Genomic DNA, 24,609 nt, shown 5'->3' with positions numbered 1-24,609 from the left:
CTTTGCAATGTTCATGTTACCATGTTTTTAGAGCAGCTCTTTGTCTCCAAGACAGGAGAGTCCACCTTCAAATTCCAAATGAACCTTTACTTACTCTGTCTTTAATACTCTAATGAGGTTAAACTCTACCTCTGTAATCTTATTATGGATGTGTGTGTGTGTGTGTGTGTGTATTAATCATTGGAGATTCAGTAATTTTTAATTGAGTACTTGTTATGTGTTGGGCACTTTTAAAAGTACTTGAGATGCGGCAGGAAATCCCTGCTTTCCTGGAGAAGCAGGCATTATGTACACGTTTAAGAAAATGTATAAGATTGGGGCACCTGGGTGGCTCAGTTTGTTAAGCCTCCAACTCTTGATTTTGGCTCAGGTCATGATCTCGCAGTTTGTGGGATTGAACCCCATGTCAGGCTCTGTGCTATCATCATGGAACCTACTTAGGATTCTCTCTCTCCCTGCTCTTCCCTCACTAGCACTCATGCATGCTCTCTCTCAAAATAAATAGATAAACCTAAAAATGAGAATGCATAAGATTGGTTTCGAATAGTAGTAAGTGCTATAACACATTTTTGTAAAGGGGATACCAGAGAGTGTGATGTGTGTAGAGAGAACTTTAGCTAAAACTGGGATAGTTTTAGCTAAAACTGGGATAGTCTCTCTGAACAGGTGTCATTTGGATGGAGAGACCAACACCAAGAAGAAGGTGGTTTGCAGGGTCTGGGAGGGGAGTTCCTGACACACAGAAAGAAGGGTCCTTATGTCCTGAGACAATAGTGAGCCTGGTCTGTTTGAGGAAGAGTTGTAAGTCCTCCAGGGCTGGAGCACATGGGGCGGGGGGCAGAATAATGTGCAGTCTCTGGGGCCACATCAAATGGAGACTGTGTGCATGTGTGGGCAGAGAGATGCCAGATGGGGAGTGGGTAGAATTTCTGCCACTAAAGGACTGAGCTTCTTGAAGGCAAGATGATGCCTCATTCCATTCCATGTTCTGAGCTACTAAGGTACCTACGATTGAATAGGCCCTCAATAAAGTGTGTTAAATGAACGAACAAGCACAAGCATGAATGAATGAATGAGGGAGTGAATGATCAGGCCTTCTGCTTCCGCCAGGGTGGTTTTCTCTTTGAGGCTCTGTGGCCCTCCTCTCTACCGCAGCAACAGTTTCCTTCCTTTGTAATAGAGTGAGTCCAGAGCTGATCTCTGTGATTCAATATTTACTGTGTTTCACACACTGTTATTATCATTTAACGTTTACTGTCTGCTGACTGTGCACTCATCGCTGTAGCAAACAAAGAGCTCAATCTAGTTTTGGTTCATGGACTAATTTAGTCAAGGAAAAGGAGATGTTGTAAGAGCTACCGGCAGAGTAGAAATTGTGTGGACTGGAAATCCGCTAGGTCCATCTGGGTATAAATTCACCGACTGTGACCCTCCGTTTCCTAATCTGAACATGAGGAGGACGGGCTTCTTCAATGGTGGGATTTCGAGCATGGGTCAGGGAGGGAGAGCTCCAGGACGGAAGAGTGGACTTCCTTCCTTCACTGACTCTTCCTCCTCTATCCCAGGCTGTGTCAGTCACAGGTGGCACTCTAAGTGCCTGCTGGACCATTGGCACAGGAGTCCTTTCTCTGGAGCTGCCGAATGGGAGGCAGCTATTTCCAGAGGTAACTTGCAGCCTTGGGTTCTCTAGGCTGTTGGTCCCGGGCTCCAGTGCACTGAGAGAAATATGAGGGAGGTCGTGAGCAAGGCCGTTTACCACGTCTTCACCTTGCCTTGGCCCAGCTGGCCAGTTGCCAGAGGTGCTGCTGTCCAGGCTTCAGTGCTGAAGCCAGGAGGTGGGGTGGTGTGCAGAGAGAAGGTGCTGGAGAAAGGCCCGCTTCACAGCCAAGGCAGCCAGCCAGCCTCTCCTGGGGCGCCCCACAGTGAGCTCTTGGGGTCCTTGTGATGGTCTCTAGCACTGCTCAACCCTTAGTGCAGCAGGGAAAGCCCAGGACAGTTTTCACTTGGACTTGTAGCTTACTCTGTCTGGCCACCTTGTCTTTTATTTTTGGAATGAAGTGGAAGGCTGTTGAGGGTTTGGAGCTGAGGGGTAATGGGAGCTAAGAGGTTCTGGCATGGCTCATCTGGTTTCTGGGTGGGAAATGGCAGAAGAGCAGAGGGGCAAGAAGGGAGTCCAGTTAGGAAGCGCTTGCAGTAAGTCAGGCAAGAGAGGGTGGTACCTTGACCCGGGTGGTTGTGGGAGAGGAGCCAAGAAGGAAGGGAACACATTTGGGGTGGCTTTTGAAGGATTTCCTGGTGCACTGGAGGAGAGGGAAAGCAAGCAGGCAGTCAAGTATGTCTCAAGGATTTTTTTCAGAGCAGCTGAAGGGTGAATTAGATCCTGTCCCTGTTAATAATAATAATAATGATAATAAATATTAATAGCTAACTTTTTATAGCACTTATCAAGTGCCAGATGCTCTTCCCTAAGGACTGTTGATTATGAACCTCAAGGAGTTAGTCTGTGGGGAGTGGACGATGTGAGAATAATTCAGTAGAATTTGGTGAGCAAACATCATCTGTTCAAGGTGACTCTTTTTCCTTCAGTGTTGCCAGAGATGGTGGGGGTTGTGGTGGTGCATGGGGAGAGCTGATTGGAAATGAAGTTCTAACTCAGTTTCCCCATTAGTCCTCTCCAATGTGTGTATGTGTGTGTGTGTGTGTGCATGCGCATGTGTGCACGTGCATGTGTGTGTACACACACGTATATGAGGTCTTTGTTGACTATGGGAATACATACAGAGCCCCTAGGTCAGCTCTGTAGTGCAGAGCTCCAGACCCCAGACATCATTACAGCTACTTGTGATGTAGTATCTCTGTCTCCTGTGGTAACCGTCGCTTAGTGAAGTCCTGGAACCCCAGCAACCTTCCCCTTTCTTCATAAGCCACCCTGATAGGCCTTTGTCCATCTAGGACATTTCCAGTGACACATTCCCTCTAGTAGACAGCATTATGAAAAGATTGTATGATCTTAGCACAAGGACGCTTCTTTTAAGTAATCTCTACACCGAAGCAGGGGCTCGAACTCACAACCTCAAGATCAAGAGTCACATGCTCTACTGCCGGAGCCAGCCAGGTGCCCCTAGTGCAAGGACACTTCCTGAATGCTAATGCTGTCACCCTTCTTACTTAATAAGAGGCTATGTTGGTACCAAATGGAAGTACTATTAAAGTAATAATTTAGAACGCTAGTGTGGGGCAGTGACTTTTGAAGTGTTTTTAAGCCATGGAAACTGTGCCGTCACTCCCTTGCTAGGGTTACAGTATATACACTAGCAAAAAATGGAGCTGCTCTGACCGAAGCAGGAGAAACAGGCTCAGAACAATCCACTTGCCAAGCTCCTTTCCTATAAAGGGTAATCCTGAGGCAGCCAGGGTGGGCCCCATGTACTCTTGGGTCTTTCCAGATCTGGAGTTCTGCAGTGATGCCCTGACACTTCCAGCTCAGGTTCTAAAGAATTCATACTCTAAATCCCTGCTCTTTTCATGGAGGGAGATGTCCTCCCTCCACTGTCTTCTAGTTCCATGGCCCCAGCAGAGTGTAAACTCTTGAATATCTTGCTTAGATCGATTCCGCTTACACTGAGTGGACTGAATTCCCTTGTCATGGATGGTGCTATACACAAGGACTCCAGACAGACCTGGGTTCAACTCCTGTCTCTGACACTCTGTTGCGTGGGGAGTTTCTTGACCACAGTTGACCCATATATAAATGGAAGTGATGGTGTCCGGCTCATAGATTTGTTGGATAGAAAGGCATCCTGGTACAAAGTAGGTGCCTTCTGATCTTCTGAACCTGTGTGGCTCCTTCCCTCCCTGGAAAACTGAGGCCCAGGCAATGCAGCTCACCCAGCGCCTTTGGTCTTGTCTTACAGAGATGTCTGGCACAGCGGCGGATATCTCATTGGTGCACTGGAGACAGCAGTGGCTGGAGAATGGCACCTTGTATTTCCACGTCTCCATGAGCAGTGCTGGGCAGCTGGCCCGAGCCACAGCGCCCACTCTCCAGGAGCCTTCAGAGATTGTAGAGGAGCAGATGCACATTCTCCACATTTCTGTGATGGTGAGTGAGTAGGAATGCCGTAAGGTGCTGAGGGGTGGAGAGGGTGAGGTGGGGAGACTGTGGAGGGAGGTGGGGGTTGCCAGTGGAGGGTGGAAAAGAATTGGCGGAGTGCAAGAGGTTAGAATGATAAACAGAAGGTCGGGTGGATTCTGTGGTGTCACTTGGACTGATGCATACCCATCCATCATCTGTCAGCTGTGACAAACTAATTGTGCTTCAGAGGAGAGAATAAAGGGTCTCCAGCTCCTTGGCCTTTTGGCCGACATCCCTGGGAATAGCTGTTTAACATCTGTCACGTGCTTGGCCTGTTCCACCGAAGGCTGAGGTTCAGTGCTCCAAAACACAACTGGCCTTTCCAAGAATGACTGAACAAACAAAATCAGAACAGAATAGGAGCAGGGCTGCCCTTTCCCGAGTGCCTTTGATGAGCCAGGTACTTTCACCCTCACGACACCCCCCGTGGTGTTGTGGCCCCTGGCGCTGGGCTAGGCTTAGCCACAATCACACATAGAAGCTCCTCCGTTACCCTCGTGTTATAGTTGTGAATACTGAGTCATGGAGACAAGGCAACTTTACCCAAGGTCACATAGCTAGTAAGAGACAGAGATGCTCTTGGGTATTTAAACCCCTAAGCTTGTCTGCCTACAAAGCCTGAACTATGCCCTCTACACTATTTCTCTCAGTGCAAGAATTTACTGACTGTCTAACCCTTTGTCAAGCACTGTGCAGGGCACATTTATGGACATTATCTCATTGCATTCTCACCAAGACTGCATGAAGTCAGGCGTGCCACCTCCATGTGAGGGATGAAGTTACGGGCGCAGAGAGGTGAAGTGGCCTTCCATCTCTGTCAGCCCTATGACCTGGAGATCTTGGAGTCTGCGATCTCTTCAGAGAAGGCTGTTCGGGCTTAAATCACTTGAATGGTAGTCTAAAATGTATGTAGGCTCATATTAATGGTTTCTTTAAAAAGCTTCAGTTAATGGCTCGCCATGGTAGATAGGAAAAAACAAATTCATTATGCAGAATGTACAGGGTCTAATTGGCTCAAGAAGAGATCTGATAATAGATACAAGTGACATCCCCCCAGTGCTTTTCACTCTTCAGGCTATGATTTTCTCTTGTAGCACAGCTTTTCGAGATTCATAAGTATGGGAAATGTTATTCCCAATCTACGTGTGAGAAAGGTGTGGCTCAGAGAGGTGAAGAAATTGGCAGAAGGCCACTCAGCAAAGTAGCGCTCCCACCCACTTGTGTTATTTTCCATCAGCAGTCAACCCCTGAGAGTCCGTAGAGGGGGCAGATCTTTACTTCTGGTCTCCATTCTCCTGATTCTTCTTCACCTAACACTGTGCATTAGACATTCTGATTAGGGCTGAGTAAGAGTTTGGAAGTTTTCTCTTTTTGGAAAAACACACACATACCCCAGCCAGACAGCAATGTTAATTTTGGACCTAACGCATGCTCGTCACGTGGAAGAACAAATCAAGGCCTTTGTGTTATTCATGGAATGAGTGTGATAGACTTTTTCCCATATATATATATTTTGCAAATGATGCAGCCACATGCCATGCCAAGTGAGTGCCTGCATGCTAACTTCGGGGTGCAAATGTTTCAGGGTACTTGCTAAAGTCTTCACGGAGCATGGGGCACCATCTGATGCCAAGAAGGCTTGAGGGGCTGTGACTTACTTTTTTAGTGTTGGAGAGTGAGACTCAGTTTTTGATTAATATTTATTAAGTATTTTCTTTGTTTGGCATCACAGCTACTTATATACTTATCTACATCCTTCCCAAAACCTAGTAACCTAGAAGGTATAAGCTGAATTATAGATGAGCTCTGAATGGAGGTTCTTTGCTTCCAGGTTCAGTGTTAGTTCCACTAAATCACACTCTCTCTCCATAGGCTATAGGTGTTCTTCACCTTTTTATTCTGCTCAGTGAGTTCAGCTTGGAAAGAACTCACCAAAGCTCACACGAGTCTGAAATTCCCTGGAATTCAGGATGCGGTTGGCAGAGTAGACCCTGTGGAGGTTGGCACAATCCAGGTCTTCCCTGCCCACACACTAACATGGCCCAAGGCTACCACCTTGTGGTCCCGCCTGTTCTTATCCACCTTCAGAGCTCCAAAATCTGGATCTTTCCCCCTCACCCCTTACCTTCATGAGGTAGAGTCTTGTCCAGGAAACTTGGAACCCCAAGACATTCATTGATGACAGCCCTGCTTCTCTGAGGTGAGGTAGGGTGGTGTAGACATTACTAAGCACAGATTCCAGAGCCTAAGTGCCTGGGCGTAAAGTCCTACTGTGCCACTTAGCACTCTGGATGATCTTGGACAAAATTTTAAATTCCTCTGTGCCTTGTTTCTGTCATCTATAAATGAGGCCTCCACCAATACTTATTGTATATATACACCGAGCGCTTGTATCAGAGGATCTTGGCACATCAGACTATTAGCTCTTATTCTTAGAGGTATTTTTGTTGAAAAATTTAAGATGTGCTGATTATCTCATTTCGTAACTGGATAAACTGAGGTCCAGACATGGGCTACAAGTCGTCTAGGGTCCCCAGCCAGTCGGTTGACCTTGGTCTGGATGGCACACCTCCCTGTGGCTTAGACCCTTCTCTGTCCTTGCTGTTTTGACCACAATTCAGCAAGAACCAAAAGAGTGTTTGCTTTCCTCTCCCCTAAACAACCATTCAGAATAGCATTCAGAATGGCTAAGATCTGTTTCCCCATTTCATAGATGAGAAACTGGAGACTCAGTGAGTTTAATTGACTTGCCTAAGGCTGTGTGGTTAATAAGAACACGGTTCTGGGAGCAGACTTTTCCCAAGATTCTAAACTCATGCCACATGGTTACTCATGACAGGATGGCTCCTGGTCTATCCAATTTTGAATTGTTTCCATCTTTGGTGAAGATCTGAGATTGTGAGAAGATCCAAATTGTTCCAGGAGTGTTCTCCATTCCCTTTTCTCAGGACAGACACCCTGCCCACCCACACAGGGCAACCAGCTGCAGCTCGGTCAGTGGAACCTGCTGCAGTCCATGCCTTCTGGAAGAGAACTGGCATGCTCTTTGAGTTTGTTAAGACCTGAGCCTGAGCTACTAATGAAATCAGTAGCTATTGGTATGAGTTGGTCACGCAAAGATTAAATGGTAAAACCAATATTTCACCCTATATAGGCTGATTCCAGAACGTCCACCCTTATTCTGCACATCCACCCTTCTCTCTGAATCAGCTGTTGGCTTAAATTTATAAGACCTCTTGAGCAAATCCATGCACAGACTCCCTCCCTATGTGGAATCTATGGGTAGATTAAGGGGGGTTTGACGTAGAAGTCACCTACAATGTTGAACACTACCTCTGTTGCTAGCTTTATGACTCTGGCCAAATCAAGATCATCATTGGTGAAATTGGAATAATGTTCCCTAATTCTCAGGGTTTTTCTAGCTATTGAATGCAGTTACAGTGCCATTGTCCTGCACAATGGAATTAATGGTCGCCACCATTGAGGACTTCCTTCCTGTATGCCAGGCAGTCTAGATGCAGCACATGGTTTACTCCATTTAATTGTTCTAATACTCTGTAGGATAGATACTGTCATTTCCCATTTTCCCACTATTTATCCAAGTGGGCCCCAGTGAGGGGGTGGTTATAAGGGCCCCTTACCCCTATATGTGACAGGACGGAGCTTTCCAGGTGTTTGAGCTGTCTGGTACTGGAGGACTGAGTCAGAGGGTATATGTTCCTTCTCTCTGTGGGTATGCAAGCAAAGGCTAGAAGCCCTAGTCATCAGGATTTTGAGAGGAGTAATACTTAAATTAGATGGCTAGTGTGGTTCTTTCAAACTTCTAAGATGTATAATTCTATGGCACAATAATATATAGAAAAATACTTTGAGGATTATAAAATGCCACATAAATCTAAGGAATTATTATTCCCATTCTCAATCAGAAGCTTTGTTTAAAGGATTTGTGTGATTTGAGGATAATTCTTTTTAAAGCTTTCTGTGAAAAATGACTTTAGATCATTTCCCCGACCATTGCATTTATTCATTCACAGCATATCATGCATTCCTTAGTTCACTGATTTAATCACTCAATCATGCAATGGTTTACTTGCCTGCTAAACCTAACAATGAAAATCCTATCTGCAAGGAAAAAAGAAAAGAAAAAAAAAAAAAGCTTTGAAAAAGTCCACCACAAGCTCAGAATGAGCCAACTATATGGTAAAAAGTGGTAAAAATGGTTCTACATTNGGCTCCAGGCTCTGAGCTGTCAGCACAGAGCCCCATGTGGGGCTTGAACCCATGAGTGATGAGATGATGACCTGAGCTGAAGTCGGACGCTCAACCGACTGAGCCACCCAGACGCCCCTTAATTTATTTTTTATTAAAATTTTTAATGTTTATTTATTTTTGACAGTGGGGGGAGAGAGAGAGAGAGAGGGAGACCCAGAATCCAACGCAGGCTCCAGGCTCTGAACTGTCAGCACAGAGCCCAACGCAGGGCTCAAACTCACAAACCATGAAATCATGACATGAACCAAAGTCAGATGCTTAACTGAGTGAGCTGTCCAGGCATCCCTGTTTCCACATTTTAAGTTGTGTCAATGAAAGACTAGTTTTCTGAATAACTAGTTTTAGAGGTTCTAGTTAAGACCTGAAACAATGTGTTTACTTTGTGGGATCCCATGCTCAGAAACAATAATTAGAAAAGTTATAAGAAAACAGACAAAACAGTGAAGAATCTGAAAATAACAATGTTAATAAGCACCGTTTTAATGCTTAGTATTTTAGTATCAGCATATATTTGACTCATTCAATCCTGTAAACAATCCCCATTCAACAGATATCATTGTTACTCCTGTTCTACTTTTGAGAAAATGCAGGCACAGCAAATATAACTAACATGTAAGAACTGTGGATCGGGGTCCCCAGGTTCATATTCTGGCTCCATAACTGACTTACTAGCCATGTAACATGGGCATCTTTCTTCCCTTTGCTTCCATTTCCTCCCTGGAATGGGGTGAGGATGGAAGTAACTGCCCGAGGGGGTTGTTGTAAGATGATTCACATGAGGCACATACGCTTGAGCCTGACACACAGCCGGGTCTTCCTAAGCATTAGGACCCTGCCCTTTATTTGCGTATTAGCTTCTGAGCGTTGTGATAACAAAGTGCATAGACTGAGTGACCTCATGCATGTGTTGTCTCACACTCCTAGAGGCTGGATTTCCGAGATCAAGATGTGGACAGGGCCACACCCCTTCTGAAGGCACTAGGGGAAAGGTCTGCTCCAGGTGCTGGTAGTTCCTTGGCTTATGACAGTGTAGCCATGGTTTTTACGTGGCATTCTCACTGTGTGCATGTCTGTATCTGCGTCCACATTTTTCTACCTTTTATGAGGATGCCAGTTGTACTGGATTGGGACCCACCACAGTGACCTCCATAAAGACCCAGTCTCCATATAAGGTCACATTCTGAGGTAATAGACATCAGGAGTCCTACGTATATTTTGGTGGGAGGGACAATTTCTCCAATAACAGCAAGTGCTATTGCTGTGTTTTTCATAAGTGACATTATTGAAGAATGCCAGGACAGCCAGGGCCATTCCAGACTGCAGGTGCCAAAAACCTTATAGACAGAAAGTAGAGTAGTGGGGAGAACATCCTAAGAGGGATTATTTTAAAAGGAAAGGTGACAGTGGTCTAGTGGCAGAAAAAACATGTGATACCTACAGCCTATGAAGCTGTGGCCTGGGACTTGGGTATCTCAGCCCTGACATTCATTTGCTCCCTGACCTTATGTGGCTTACGTCCATTCTTAGCCTTAAGATCCCCATCTATAAGTTGGGATCATCAGGTGTTTATCAGTTCCAGGATATGATGAAATTGGGCAATACAGATATACCAAGTACATTTTTATGTAAGTGGGGTGCACTGCATGAATCCCATTTATTTTTTAAGGAAGTGGAATTTTTAAAATCACAGATACATATATTAAGTTTTAAAAATTTAAATCACATGAACCTGGTAGCTCGGCCTTGACCTGCCTCAACGAGGCATCCTCAACGAGGATGCACTAGAAGCTTGCAGGGTCTCTAGCTAGGCTTACGGGACCATGAGAAGAATAAGCCATGGCTTCTGTCTACAGGACACGTGGCTTACCTCCCACAGCATTTAGGGATGCAGCATAGTGAAGTAGGAAGAACCTAGTCTGGTGTCAGGAGCCTGGGTTTCAAGCTGAGTCTGCCTCATAGCAGCTGTAGAGGTTTGGATGTCTTCACCTCTCTCAGGTTCTTGGTTGGTCATTTGCAAAAGTGGAAATAAGATCGAAATCATGACATTGAACTGAGACAGTGCACAAGAAAGGATTTGGCTAGGTTTCCCCAGAAGCAACAGAGCTATAAAATATGGTTGGAATGTTGAAGGCGAAAGCACCTTAGACTTTGCAGAACCCAACTCTTCTAGAGGAGTCAGCTGGTACATGTTTATTCTACAAACAAATCACTCTGAATCTTGGTGACGGACCGAACAGTGCTTTTCTGCTTACGTGCCTTCCATGTTGGCAGCCGCAATGTCTGTGGCTCAGCTCTGCATGTCTTCTCATTCTACAGTCTCAGTCAAAGGGTAGCCCCAGCCTGAGACCTCTGGTTTCCATGGCAGAGGGGTTGAGCAAGAGAACTGGCAGAAACCGAGGATGCTTCTTCAAGCTGGTGCTCAGGCAGGGGGTTCTCTCACATTCTGTGGCCGGGGCCAAAACACATCGCGTGGCCCAACCCAAAGCCCGTGACAGGGGTATACAGTCCTTTACAGAGGGTGAGCATATGGACAGTTGCATACGGCAGCAGACTAGACCCCACCTTCATTTTGTAGGTGGAGAGAATGAGGCTAGAAAAAACAAATCAGGATTCTCCATCCCAATTACCCCGTTCATCTGGGCCAATAATCAAGCCCAGACAGAAAATCCTGGAGATGGCAAGAGGCAACCTAGAAAGGGGCACAGAGGCAGTTGCCTTTTGGCCAAAGTAGAGTGCAGGATGGGACTGTGTATAAGAAAAAAAATCTGCAAAATATGAGACAGAGATTGGGGCGCCTGGGTGGCTTAGTCGGTTGAGCGTCCGACTTTCGCTTAGGTCATGATCTCGCGGTTCGTGGGTTCAGGCCCCGCGTCGGGCTCTGTGCTGACTGCCAGCTCAGAGCCTGGAGCCTGTTTCAGTCTGTGACTCCATCTCTCTCTGACCCTCCCCTGCTCACGCTGTCTCTCTCTCTCTCCTAGAAATAAAAAAAAAAAAAAAAAAAAAAAAAATATGAGACAGAGGGAGGCAGAGAGAAACACAGGAAAAATAGACATCTGCTAATATTCATCGAGTGCCTCTTCTACATTAGGTATATAGAAACCCCCAAAGACAGAGAGAAATACAGGGAAACTGAGAAAAAGGGAGCTGATTACAATGAGAGAGATGGAGAAAAATACAGGGAAACTGGCATGCATGGACAGGTAAGGATTTAGCAGTAGAGGCAGAGACAAGCAAAGGTGAAACAGAATAAAAGGCAGGGAGGAAAGAATCACACAGAAGGAAGGGAAACAGAAGTGGAGGGGGAGGGGCAGGTAGAACCCAAGCCCAAGAAACAGTTGTGGAGGGGCTTTGGGGTGGGGAAGGGGCTGAGGAGGAAGTCAGGGGGTGACAGGTACTGAAGGCCTCCTGCAGAGACAGGGAAGGGGCACCCGCACAGTGGATTTGAGAAGAGGCAGCAGAGGTGAAGGTGGAAAAGAGAAGGGAGAGGGGAGAGCCAGAGATGGAAGAGAAGCGTAGTGGGGGGGAAGGGCAGCCAGCAGGTTGACAGAGTTGAGAGTGATGTTCCCTCGGTGACCAGTCTCCGCCTTTACACTCCAGCTTCTTGTTCTACATTTCATTTTCCTTCAAAAACCTGAAGCTTCTGGGGCACCTGGGTGGCTCAGTCAGTTAAGAATCCGACGTCGGCTCGGGTCATGATCTCATGGTTCATGGGTTCGAGCCCTGCATTGGGCTCTGTGCTGACAGCTCAGAGCCTGGAGCCTGCTTCAGGCTCCCTCTTTCTCCCCCTCTCTCTCTGCACCTCCCATGCCTGTCTCTCTGTCTCTCAAAAAAAAAAAAATAAATAAAAAAGAAAGAAAAGAACCTGAAGCTTGTGTGCAGTATTCTAACAACGTAGAAAGAGAGTGTGTGTGCTATGCAGTATTCATGTTGTATATTCCCCTTTCCCCATGCGCTGAGTCAGCCCACAGTGAAAGTGTCCGGTGAACTTGGCGTTGGACATAGTGCAGCTTCTGGCTCCACCTTCAGTTAATTCCCCTTTCCTACCCTTTCCTGATCCTCAGAAGACAACTTGGTTTGGTGGAAATAACATGTTTAGACAGACAAATGGTGGTTCAGAGTGTGACTCTTGCCCTTATTGCTGCTTGTCCTTAGGCACCTTCCTGAACTTCTCTGATTGTTACTTTCTCCTAAATTTACAGTGAGGCTGTGGATCCCTCATTCGTGTGGGTGTGGATCCCTCATTACTTCTATTGAAATAAATGATAGAAGACACATGAAATGTCTTAGAACAGTGCTCAGAGAAGATCTCTTTCTTTTCCCTTTGCCCTTTAAGATATTTTCCCTAATTCCCACTCATGCTTGGTGTTTGCAGACATCCTTTGAGCTAGGTTGGGCAGGGGTTATTAAGAATATTGACTCTGAAATACTGATTTAAATAATAGACTCAATAAATGAACGGGATAGAAGAGATAGCTCTTTCTTACAATAGAATCCCAATTAATAAATACATGTAGAAGGAAAGAGGGAAGTAGAAGATCACCATTAGACAGTCACCACTGTAATAATTACTGCTGACAAGATCCACTGATGTATACTAATATTAATGAGTGAAACTTCAAGAAGAAGCGGGATATTTGTAGAATCTCAAAGTATCCCCCCTGGATATTTATTAATTATGAAAGGAAAATGGTGATTTATAGTAGAGAATCTAGCAGATAGTAGTATCTATCAGTTTCTAGGGCTGCCGTAACAATTGATCACAAACTAGGGGGCTCGAAATTTATTCTGTCACAGTTTTGGAGGCCAAAAATCCAGAATCAAGGTTTCAGTAGGGCTGTGCTCTCTCCAGAGGCTCTGGGGGATAATCCGTTCCTTGCCTTTTCTAGTTTATGGAGGTGCCAGCTGTGCTGTGGCTTGTGGCTGTATACATACATACATGCATATATGCATGCATACATATTCCTATATACCTAACTTCACATCTCTGCCTTAGTCTTTGTATCAACTTCTTTGTGTCCTCTCTCTGTGTCTCTCATAAGGACAGGTTATTGGATTCAGATCCGTCCTGGATAATTCAGGATGATCTTCTTTTGCAAGATCTTAATTACATCTGCAAATACTTTTTTTTTTTTTTTCCTTTTCCCACATAAGGTAGCATTCACAGGTTCTGGGGACTAGAGTGTGGACCTTTTTTTGGATCTCCCATTCAAGCCACTACCTCACTTTAACCAAGTGATCCAGGCTTTACCATCATCAGGAATAAGACAGATAGACATCATGAATCCCCTGATAGGATGCACCGAGAAGGGCGCAGTGCCATTTCTGACGCTTGTCTAAAATGTGTACCCTCATTGTAATCATGAGAATACATCAGACACATCCCAAAGTGAGCGACATTCTTTGACATAAGTGGCCAGCACTCTTTAAAAGTGTCAAAATCATGAAAGACCAGAATGGTGGAGAGATTGCCATGGGTAAGAGAAGACTGGGCAGACATAGAAAGTAAATGCCACATGGGACCCTGGACCAAAACAGGACCAGTGGTGGAAAACATGGTAAAATCTGTGTAAGGTCTGTGGTCTAGTTAATGTATTATAACATTAATTTCCTGGGTTTGATATTTTTTATATTGATTGTAAGTTTGGAGGAAACTGAGTAAAGAGTATACAGGAATTCTTCTGTACCAGCGTTGTAACTTCTTGTGAGTCTATATTCAAAATGATAGGTTTATAAAGTTTTTTTTAAACATTTATTCATTTTTGAGAGACAGAGAGAGACAGAGCATAAGTGGGAGAGGGGCAGAGAGAGAGGAGGACACAGAATCCAAAGCAAGCTCCAGGCTCTGGGCTTTCATCACAGAGCCTGATGCAGGGCTCAAACCCATGAACTGTGAGCTCATGACCTGAGCCAAAGTTGGATGCTTAACCAACTGAGCCATGCAGGTGCCCCTACATTCAAAATGAGAAGTTTAAAAACAAAGAGAGTATCAAGTCTAGAGCAGGATTGCCTGGGTCAGAATCCTGGCCCTCCTTACCATTTAACTGGTGGTATGGGATCGGTTAAGGTACTGCTCTGTGTCTGTTTCCCCCCACTAGAAAATAGGTGATACTAATAGTTTCTACCTCATGGAATTAAAATGAGGTAACATGTAAACTGTAATCAAATGTTATGTCATCAATTTCATTGATATTGCTACTATTTTTGATCCTATTTGACAAATTATAAAAACTAGGATGAGGGAGTGAAGACAACTCTCTTCTAAGATCACACCGCTGGTGCCTGAGCCCAGAATCAAACTTAAGTTTCTGATTCTAGGGGCGGCTGGCTAGCTCAGTTGGTAGAGGATGTGACTCTTGATCTCAGGATCATGAGTCTGAACCCCACACTGGGGGTAGAGTTTACTTTAAAAAAAAGTCTCGGGGGGCACCTGGGTCGCTCAGTCCATTAAGCATCTGACTTCAGTTCAGGTCATAATCTCTCAGTTCATGGGTTTGAGCCCTTCATCAGGCTCTGTGCTGACAGTTCAGAGCCTGGAGCCTGCTTTGGATTCTGTGTCTCCCTTTCTCTTCTGAACCCCTCCCCCACTCATGCTCTGTCTCTCTGTCTCTCAAAAATAAATAAATGTTAAGAAAAAAATTCTGGTTCTAAGTGATCTAAGACATTTCTTCTGCTACCAGGGCAAAGAGGGTAAGGACGTCTCTGGTGCCCATCTCCATAACCATCTGGTTCCCCGTTCCTGTGTGTTGGTTGGATAGGCCTGACTCTGGACTGTGGAAGATGGTGGCCAGTTTTTCCACATAATGAGAGATTGGAAGTGAGGAATTCAGAAATTTCCAAGTTAATTCTCAAAAAAAAAAAAAAAATGCAAGTAAACCTCTGCTCCATTAAAACACATTTAGTCCAATGCCTTCATTGTAGAGTGAAAGCAAATACAGAAACTAAGCCTGTAGATCGTAGGTCAGAGTGACTCGGTGTTATGTGACAGGTCTGGACTGGACTGTGCCGGCTGGACTGTGTGGGTGGGTGATCCCACTGCACCATACTTCCTAGACGTCCCCCAGCTGTGATCTGTAGTCAGCAGAAGGCCTCTGTCTCCATGCTGTGGGAGCCGTAAACATATAGGTTGCGCACGGCTATGTTTCACTTCATTGTGGTAATCATCCTGTCTGCACATCCACCGATACAGTCAAACAATTACCCAATTCAAACTTCTGCTGCTAATGTTCTCCAGCTCAAGGGCGTCTTTAATAGCAAAATAATACTTGTTTTTTCTTCCTTCCCTCTCTGTTTTTTCCTAATCTCTCCCCGATGAGACATAACATTAATTACAGCAGTTAACGGAAATTCTGTCTCCATTACTGCCTGCCACCTTTTCCGTCTTGCCTTCCGCCTCCAAAAATTCCTCTCTTGAATGAAGGGAGGGGGACTTATGCAGATGTGTGATTGTATTTATTTACCTTTTCTCCGCTTACCTCCTTTGTGCTGAATTTTAAAGCCACGCAGAATCAGTGTCTTCGCTGGGGCGTGTGTGCGTGAGTGTGAATGCGTGTATGTTGCTCATGTGCCCCTGCTTCATAATCTAGCTGTCATTTTGAGCTAATTGTGTTGTTTCCTCTTGTGTGGAAGGAAATCTTATCTGTTTTGGATTAAAATTCAATGAAGGTCATAACGGCTGGAAAACTTAGCAGACTGCTGCAATTAATGTTCATTTGGCTTTGATAAATTGGAACGTTCCCCTCAATAGGACTGGAGTGGATTTCAGAAGCAATAATTCTTCCATTAACTCAATGATTCTGCCTGTGATGGAAGACCTTGTCCTGCTTTTGTTTGTCATCTGTCACTTGGAGGAGCCGGGCATATGTTGGAGATGATTTATCGTCGTTGCAGCGCCTCGTTGTATCAGAGCATTTAAAATCACCAATTATTTTTGCCCCCTATAAATTGCTTGGTTAAACAAAATATGAGATTGGAATTAAGGTAGGAAACAAAGCTGTGCCCCTGTTTCCACTCCTGGGTTTCCACAGTTGTGGGTTTATTACAAGTTCCTTTCTTTAAAAAAAAAATATAAATGTTTATTTAATTTTGAGAGAGAGAGACAGAGCAGGAGTGGGGGAGGGGTGGCAAGCGAGGGAGACAAAGAATGCGAAGCAGGCTACAGGCTCTGAGCTGTCAGCACAGAGTCCAATGAGGGCCTTGAACCCACAAACTTTGAGATCATGACCTGAGCCGAAGTCAGATGCTTAACCAACTGTGCAGCCCAGGCATCCCTATACTTGCCTTTCAAGGACCAGGTAAAAGTGAATCTGCCATAGGAATAATACAGAGCACTGATTATTTTCTGTGTATTGTTTTACTTGCTAAAACAATTGTTTAGGGTGTTTGTCCATGTCACCTGGGGAGAGACTGAAATCCGTAGATGATAAGCATTTCTGCAGCATGAACAGCATAAGAATGGAAGCTGGTATCTGGATTCTAAAGCTCTTGCATTACCCTCATACATTAGGATTTTTATAAGTTACTTCCTATTAAGCCTTGCTGTTTACTGCCCATATTTCACTAGGTATAGAGCAAGATCTCCTTTCTACTTAAGAATTACCTGGGGTGTAGGGGTGCCTGGGTGGCTCAGTCGGTTGAGTATCTGACTTCAGATCAGGTCATGATCTTGAAGTTTGAGGGTTTAAGCCCTGTGTCGGGATCTGCGCTGACAGCTCAGAACCTGGAGCCTGCTTCAGAATCTGTGTCTCCCTTTCTCTCTGCCCCTCCCCTGCTCATGCTCTGTCTCTCTCTCTCTTTGAAAACAAAATAAACAAGCATTAAAAAATAAAAAAAATAAAAAAAATAATTGCCTGGGGTGTTTGTTTAAAACAGTTTCCTGGACTCTCTCCCAGGTATGCTGGATCTGAATTCCTGGTGGGTGTTCTGGGGACCCTGTATTACGGAAAACTCCGCAGCTAATGTTTGTGGATAGCAAAGGCAGAGGAGAACCCTGTCCTGCAGCTCCTTGAGACCAGCAGGGAGAAAGTCACAGGCTTGACCTGCTCATGTAAAACATGATTTAATTCTTCCGAAACCCTGCCAGACAGCATTGCTGCCTCCATTTTGTAGATTGAAATATTGAGGTCTATCAAGTTAAGTGGTCTTGTCCAAGGTCACACAGCTAGGGAGAGACCCGACTGGGATCTAGACCCTGTGTTTGCCTTGCTGACTAGAATGTTCCTGCTCTCATCTGCTGCTGTCTTTGTCCTGCTTTGTCTGCACCCTCCCTTCTCTAAAATTCTGCAGGGGTATCAGCGAGAGCAGCTCTGGGCTTTCCCCCATGGACACCCTCTTCAGTTCCTGTTTTATTACTGTCCTTATGTGTCCTGATGTTCCCCTAATGAAGCATCGAGAGGCCTGCCCTGTCTTGGCCTTCCTTAATAGGGAGTGAAATATGTTGGTGTCTGTGCCAGGGGCTTTGTTTAGATGGTTCATAGAGCTACCAAAGTCCTTCGGGGGGAGAGGGGGTGATATGGGACAGTGCCCTTCCCCCCACCCTAACGTCATTGCAGATGATCTCAGGTAAAGGAAGCTCACCTACAGGGTGGGTCTGCACTATTAAAATAATTACAGCAGTATGGCTAGGGGAGAGGAGAATCAGCTGGACCTGGTTCTGTCAGCCTTTGGCTAACTGTGTGATCTTGGGCTCACTACTTGCTCTCTCTGAGCCTTAAGGTAAAACAGGTGTAACAGTGCTACCTCCTCTACAAAATCATTGCTATAAATGGAAGCATCCATGTTGTTTGCAAGCTGGTATCTGATAAATAGAAATTTCTTAATAGATTGTAGCAATTCTTTTTTTAATGCTTATTTATTTTTGATAGAGAGAGAGACAGAATCTGAAGCAGGCTCCAGTCTCTGAGCTGTCAGCACAGAGCCTGATGCGGGGCTCGAACTCACGAACTGTGAGATCATGCCCTGAGCTGAAGTCGGACTCCCAACCCACTGAGCCACCCAGGTGCCCCTGGAGCTATTCTCAAAGCTCAAACACTGTTGACCCACTAACATTAACAGAATGTGTTCCCATTTAACATTTCATTAAAACCTCCGGACTATATATTAAGTAGGTGTTCTTTTTAATGTCCTTTTATAGCTGAGCCTCAGAGAAGGGTCTTGCTTAGAGTCACAGAGTTGGTGAGTGCCAGCAAAAGGACTCCCTGGACCTCTGCCAGAACTGCATAGGTGGGACCAGTGGTGGACATTTGCCTGATGTTCTGTAGACTGGCTACTTAAGGTTCAGGGTGACATTTGGGCTGGACACTCTGCCCTCCTTTTGAGATTCAGAGTGGCAGGTGTCATCGACTGAACTGTGACTCCCCCTTCATATGCTGAAGCCCTAACACCCCATATGGTTGTATTTGAAGATGGGGCCTTTGAGAAGGTAATTAAGATTAAGTAAGGTCACAGGAGTGGGGCGCTAATCCAATAGGACTGGAATCCTTAAAGATGAGGAAGAGACACCGGTGATGCATATACATAATGGAGAGGCTGTGTGACGACACAGTGAGAAGGTGGCTGTCTACAAGCTGGGAACCAGCCCTGTCGGTACCCTTGATCTTGCACTTGCAGGCTCTAGAATGGAGAAAAACCAAATTTCTGTTGTTGAAGCCACTCAGTCTGTGGAATTTCAGAATGGCAGCCTGAGCTCATGGAGCAGAGTATCATGGTTATTGCCATCCCAGCCCCCAGTGGCTGTGGAAATGAGGGAAGCTGGAATAATCTTTCCCTTGTCCTCTGCAGTTGCTCCTGGAACAAAGACCAAAAGCAGAAAGAGTGAGGGGAGGTGATCACAAAGCAGAGAGGGGACAGTATGGAAAGGGAAGAAAGGAGAGGAGAGGGGTTTTTAGAAGCAGGGGGAGTGCCTGGCACATAATAGCAGCTCAGTAAATGCTTAGGTGAATGGACTAGGAGATAGACAGTTGGATGACCTTGTCATGTGTTACCATAATGAACTTTTTTTTTTGAATATTTTTTTATTTATTTCTAGGAGAGAGTGAGAGAGACAGCATGAGCAGGGGTGGGTCAGAGAGAGAGGGAGTCACAGACTGAAACAGGCTCCAGGCTCTGAGCTGGCAGTCAGCACAGAGCCCGACCCGGGGCTCGAACCCACGAACCGCGAGATCATGACCTAAGCGAAAGTCGGACGCTTAACCGACTAAGCCACCCAGGCGTCCACATAATGAACTTTTCACAACATCAAATACTGGGTGTGGATTCACAGATTGCAGGGAGACAGCTGATGATAACAGCTTCCACTTAGTTATTGCAAGAAGACAAAAAAAATGAGTGCCTTTTATATGCCAGTATGGTCCTTGTCACACACTACTGCATTCAATTTTACAGAATTTTGCCTGATTATTTACAGATGAGTTGTGTGAGTATGTACCCATTTGTTGGATGAGAAAACTGATATTGCCCAAGGTCACACAGGACCTGGATTCTGAGTCTGGAGCCCATGCCCTCAGCATGAGTGCATTGATTAGCACCAGTGGGACTGGAAGAACAGCTTAGAGGAGAGGCTCACCCCTTGCTAGGGTTCTGTTTCTTCCCCTCCTGCTTGTATGATCTGGAACAAGTCCTGTACCCCATCTCAGCCTACAGTGATGAGTGACGCCTCACTGAGGTAATGGGGATGTGCTTAATGCCTTGCCTATAGGGAGTGCTCTGTGCGTGGGAGCTGTAGGGTATAAAACCTCTCTTTGTATCTCCAGTTTCCTGTTTCCTGGGCTTTAAACTGAGGACAGTAACTCACATCTTCAAATACTGAGTTGAATGAAATGAGATAAGCTAGGGGAGAGAATCCTCAGGGTTGCACCTGTCACGTAATAGCCATTTGGTTCATGAGGACGGTGATCATTATTTCCGGTGGCCCCCTACACACCACGTGGAATAGAGATATGTCAATTCAGGAATTGCTTAGATAAATCGAAGACCAAGCTGGCTATTTTCTGGTCTGTTCCACCCAAGCTGCTATTGGGAGGCCCCCGAGTGTAAGGAAGCCAGCAACCATGGGAGGTGACCGCTAGGGTCTCCAAGACCCCCTTGGAGACTGCCTCCTGCTCCCCAGGAGGTGAAGACATGGCTGGCCTGACCAAGTGGTGCCAAGTGAAAAATGAGCTCGTGAAAGGGCAACGACGTCTGTGTCATCATTTTCTGCATCAGGGGGTCAACTGGCTTCATAAACCGGGCTGCCACCAGAGCGGTCTTTGTTGAGGAATTAATTAGGAGCAGCTGAGATCTGCAGCTCGTGCAGATTTTAGTCTGTGGAAGTTATAAAAAGCAGATGGTTTTAAAACAAATGTGTTTTTCACCCTTTAACACTATGGGAAAGGGTACATATCAGAGCAGGGGCGTGGGGAGACAGGCATGAAAAAGGAACACCTGAGCCCTCCTACCTCCTCCACTTCTGCGAGTCCCTGAACTTGGCCCAGCCTGTCAGCTGCTGCAGACTGGGCATTGGTAACATTTTGGTATTAATAAAGGCATAATCTTCTGAGTCTGTGCCAGGAACGATACGTTATCTAATCTCTTGGTAACTGCCTTTAAATGTGAGGAAACCAGGAAACCAAGACTCAGAGGGGCAGGTTCTTTTGTTAGATGTGATGGATCTCCAGCTTGAACCCTGGGTTGTGAGAGTCCGAGGTCTGTGCCTCTGACTTCCGTGCTCTTGCAGAACCTCCTCCTCTTCCCAATAAAATGTTCCGCGTGACCATTCGAAAGGATCTGCTAAAAATCTGAGTGGGGAATTTCAGAGAGTGGATCTTGCAAAACATAGGGATTCTCATGCGGGGGCCATTGAGGACCGTTTATCTTCCATGAATCAACTCTGTTGATACAGAAGTTACTTACTCCTGTTGAATGCATTGTACCTTATGAATGATAATAATAATAGTAACAGTAATGCTAGCTAATATTTGTATGGTACCTTGACCATTTTAAGACCATGATAACATACCCACTAGTGCTTTTTACCTTCAAATGCATTCTTAGTTATTTAGGCATCCATACGGTAGCTCTTAATTATTATTATTATTATTATTGTTATTATTAATTATTAGTCCTGTTTGAAGCTTAGAAAGGCTTATCATGTCTAAGATCACACTGTGACTCAGTGGTAAAGCCAGACCTCTTTTCACCAACTTTCTCCAATTAGAAGGTTAGGGATGCCCAGAGGTAGCAAAAAGAGCAGAGCTCATGTCAGAGAAGCACAGAAAATCATGGCATGTTAGAGGTAGAAGGAAATTTGAAGATCCCTTGCTTCAAGACCCCTGTTTTTATTTTTTAATTTTTTTTAAATATTGTTTTTATTTTTGAGAGAGACACACACACAAAAGCACAAGCAAGGGAGGGGCAGAGAGAAAGGGAGACACAGTATCTGAAGCAGGCTCCAGGCTCCGAGCTGTCAGCACAGAGCCCAACGTGGGGCTCGAACTCACAAACTGAGATCATGACCTGAGCCGAAGTTGGACGCTCAACCGGCTGAGCCACCCAGGCACCCCACAAGACCCCTGTTTTTAAAGTGAAGAAAACCAATGCCTGTTGAAGGGAACTTACTTCTTCAAATTCACACAGTAGGTTAGTGTGACATTGAGGATAAAAAATGAACAAGTTTGCTTTTAAATCCTGGGATTTATATTACTTCTCTTTGTGACCGTGGACAAGTTAATTAATTTATTTCAGCCTTGGTTTTCTCTTTTGTAAAATAGGGAAGACGCTATGGAATGGGCTCAAGGTTCAGTGAGATGCTGTATATAAAACTGGTAACACATGTCATAGAAGATATGCCCACTAAGTGGAAGCCGCTACGACAAGGGATCTGAAGGAAAACACACAGACATGAGGCCAGACACGCCTGAGTTCAGCTCCAAGCTCCCAGTCGTTAACTATGTGACCTTGAGGAAATCACTCAAATCCTCCTAACTTCAGTTTCCTTCTGTAAAAATTGGAATGGTCTATACCCACACCATGTTGTTTGCTCTGTGTACTGAAAATAACCTATGGTAGAGATCAGCCCAGAGCGTTTCCCACAGTGAACCTCACCTCTCATGGGTCCCCGCGTGTTCTCCTCTTCCCATTCCATGATTTTCTTTCTCAGCTAGCTGTTCTCCAGGCAAACAAAGAAAGCCCACAGCTCCTTCCCTGAAGCACCAACCACTGTTGACATTTTTCCTTTGGGCATTGGAGCTAAAAAGCAGTTTTGGATTCCAGCCATTTCTATAAAAATCTTCCCAACTTGGTGGAGTTTTGTGTCCTCTCCAAGCACAGAGCTGGAGGGAAGAGATGACATTAAGTGTAATTAAATATGCACTCCTGTGTTTGGGGAATGCATTGGGGGGATTTGTCTTTAAAGTGTCATTCTTGTAGCAAAGACACCTGTTATGCTAATGGTGCTGTGTTAGTCTCTCAATTGGGGGCCTGGATGTTTTCTTAGCTGAGCTACTGTGAATACATTACACCCCATGCCGCACTCCATGGTCTAGCATCTTACGCTTTTTCTCAAATGTAAGCACCTTGGATTCTTAATTTGGCCTCCGTAATGAAGCACATGGCTGGAAGAAGTGCTTAAGTTAGTCCCTTCATTGGAGAAAATACCTGATGGGGAAAGACTAGAAGGGAAACAAACATTTATCGAGCAATTGCCATGCACCAGGCATTGTGCTGAATGCATGATGAGGCTCTGCTATTTAATCTCACCACAGCAATGCAAGGTAGGCATTTGTATTGTTATTTTACAGATAAAGGAATGGAAGCTCAGAGAGGCTACAATTTAGTAATTCAACTAATATTTCTTGAACATCCACCCACTGTGTCAAGTACTGTGTTAGACCCCTGGACTATAGCATTTATCAACCAGAGACAGATTTGAGATTGTGGCCCCAGGAACATTAAGCAACTTGTCTATGTTTACCCTATAGGAACTGGCAGAGCTGAAACTCAAACCTAGATCTGTCAGAATCTTGTTTTGAATTCCTTGAAACAAGGAGGTTTAGAGATTATTTGTTCACGTCTTCAAAGTTCATGGGACATCTCGTATACACAAAGCAGTATGGTAAGCACTGCAGGAGATTCTGAGATGTTTCTGTGTCTTCGGGTAGTATTATCGGGTGAAATAAGGAAGACAACTTAGCAACATTTAGGAGGCACAGAACAAAGACAGTGGGGACACAGAGGAAGAAGAGGTCCCTTCCAGCTGGAGGGACCAAGGGAAATTTCCTAGAGGAAGGAAAAATTGATCCAAGTATTAAAATGTGGCATGGGGGGCACCTGGGTGGCTTAGTTGGTTGGGCGTCCGACTTTCGCTCAGGTCATGATCTCGCGGTTCGTGGGTTCGAGCCCCACGTCGGGCTCTGTGCTGACTGCCAGCTCAGAGCCTGGAGCCTGTTTCAGTCTGTGACTCCCTCTCTCTCTGACCCTCCCCTGCTCACGCTGTCTCTCTCTCCTAGAAATAAATAAAAATATTAAAAAAATAAAATAAAATAAAATGTGGCATGGATGGGGACATCAGTCAGTAATTTACAACTTTGCATCTTAGTTGGGATCTTTTGGCAGTATATGATATTAGCAAGAGTCTAGGGAGAGGGATATGTTTCATGCTCACTTTCCAAGAGGTTAGTAGGTTCCTAGCATCCTATTCAGGACCAGCTTACCTGGTACGGATTACTCTGTCCCACAACAAAGGCTGGGGACTGATCAACACAGGTAAACAGACATGGCTCCTACCCACAGAAAACTCCCAGTAGAGAGGGAAGAGAGTATCTAAGTCATTCTTAGTTAATTCAGGAAAGACTTAGTGGGGGAGGATAAATGTAAGTTTAGAAAAGAACCTTGTAAATGATCTATTCCAGAACTTTCAACATTTTTCATCAGAAATCTTTCATCAAATGAAATGTTATATGGACGCCTAATACATCCACATGGGTCTGCTATGGTTGCAAGCTTGGAGAAGTTGATGACGGGGATAGGATCTGTTTGTTTTAGTTCACCCCACACATCACCAAAGCTATGGCCTAGTGATCATGGCTTGAAAACCACTTAGCTCCCTGTACACCCCCATCATGTGAAAGATGAGGGACTGTGCCCTGAGAGGGGAATTTACTCACGGCCAGAGTCCGTGAGCAAGCTAATGCCATGGACCAGCTCCCTGGTGTCCTATCCTTATCCCGAGA

The 24,609-nt window shown here is 45.2% G+C and overlaps 1 protein-coding gene across 2 annotated transcripts in view; it reads left to right on the top strand.

Moving 5' to 3' along the window:
- Positions 1–24,609, top strand: part of ASTN2 (astrotactin 2) — an 881,037-nt gene that overhangs the window by 121,069 nt on the left and 735,359 nt on the right. For both annotated transcript variants that reach the window (XM_077769932.1, XM_077769931.1), the window contains exon 2: positions 3,915–4,102. In XM_077769932.1, coding sequence (XP_077626058.1) covers positions 3,917–4,102 — 186 coding nt within the window. In that variant the 5' untranslated portion in view covers positions 3,915–3,916. The remainder of the gene's footprint in view (positions 1–3,914; positions 4,103–24,609) is intronic.

Source organism: Crocuta crocuta, unplaced genomic scaffold (assembly GCF_008692635.1).
Source record: "Crocuta crocuta isolate KB4526 unplaced genomic scaffold, BGI_CrCroc_1.0 scaffold95, whole genome shotgun sequence".
Classification (NCBI taxonomy): Eukaryota; Metazoa; Chordata; class Mammalia; order Carnivora; family Hyaenidae; genus Crocuta; species Crocuta crocuta.
The sequence above is the reverse complement of the archived record's forward strand: the minus strand, read 5'-3'. Positions and strand labels throughout refer to the sequence as shown.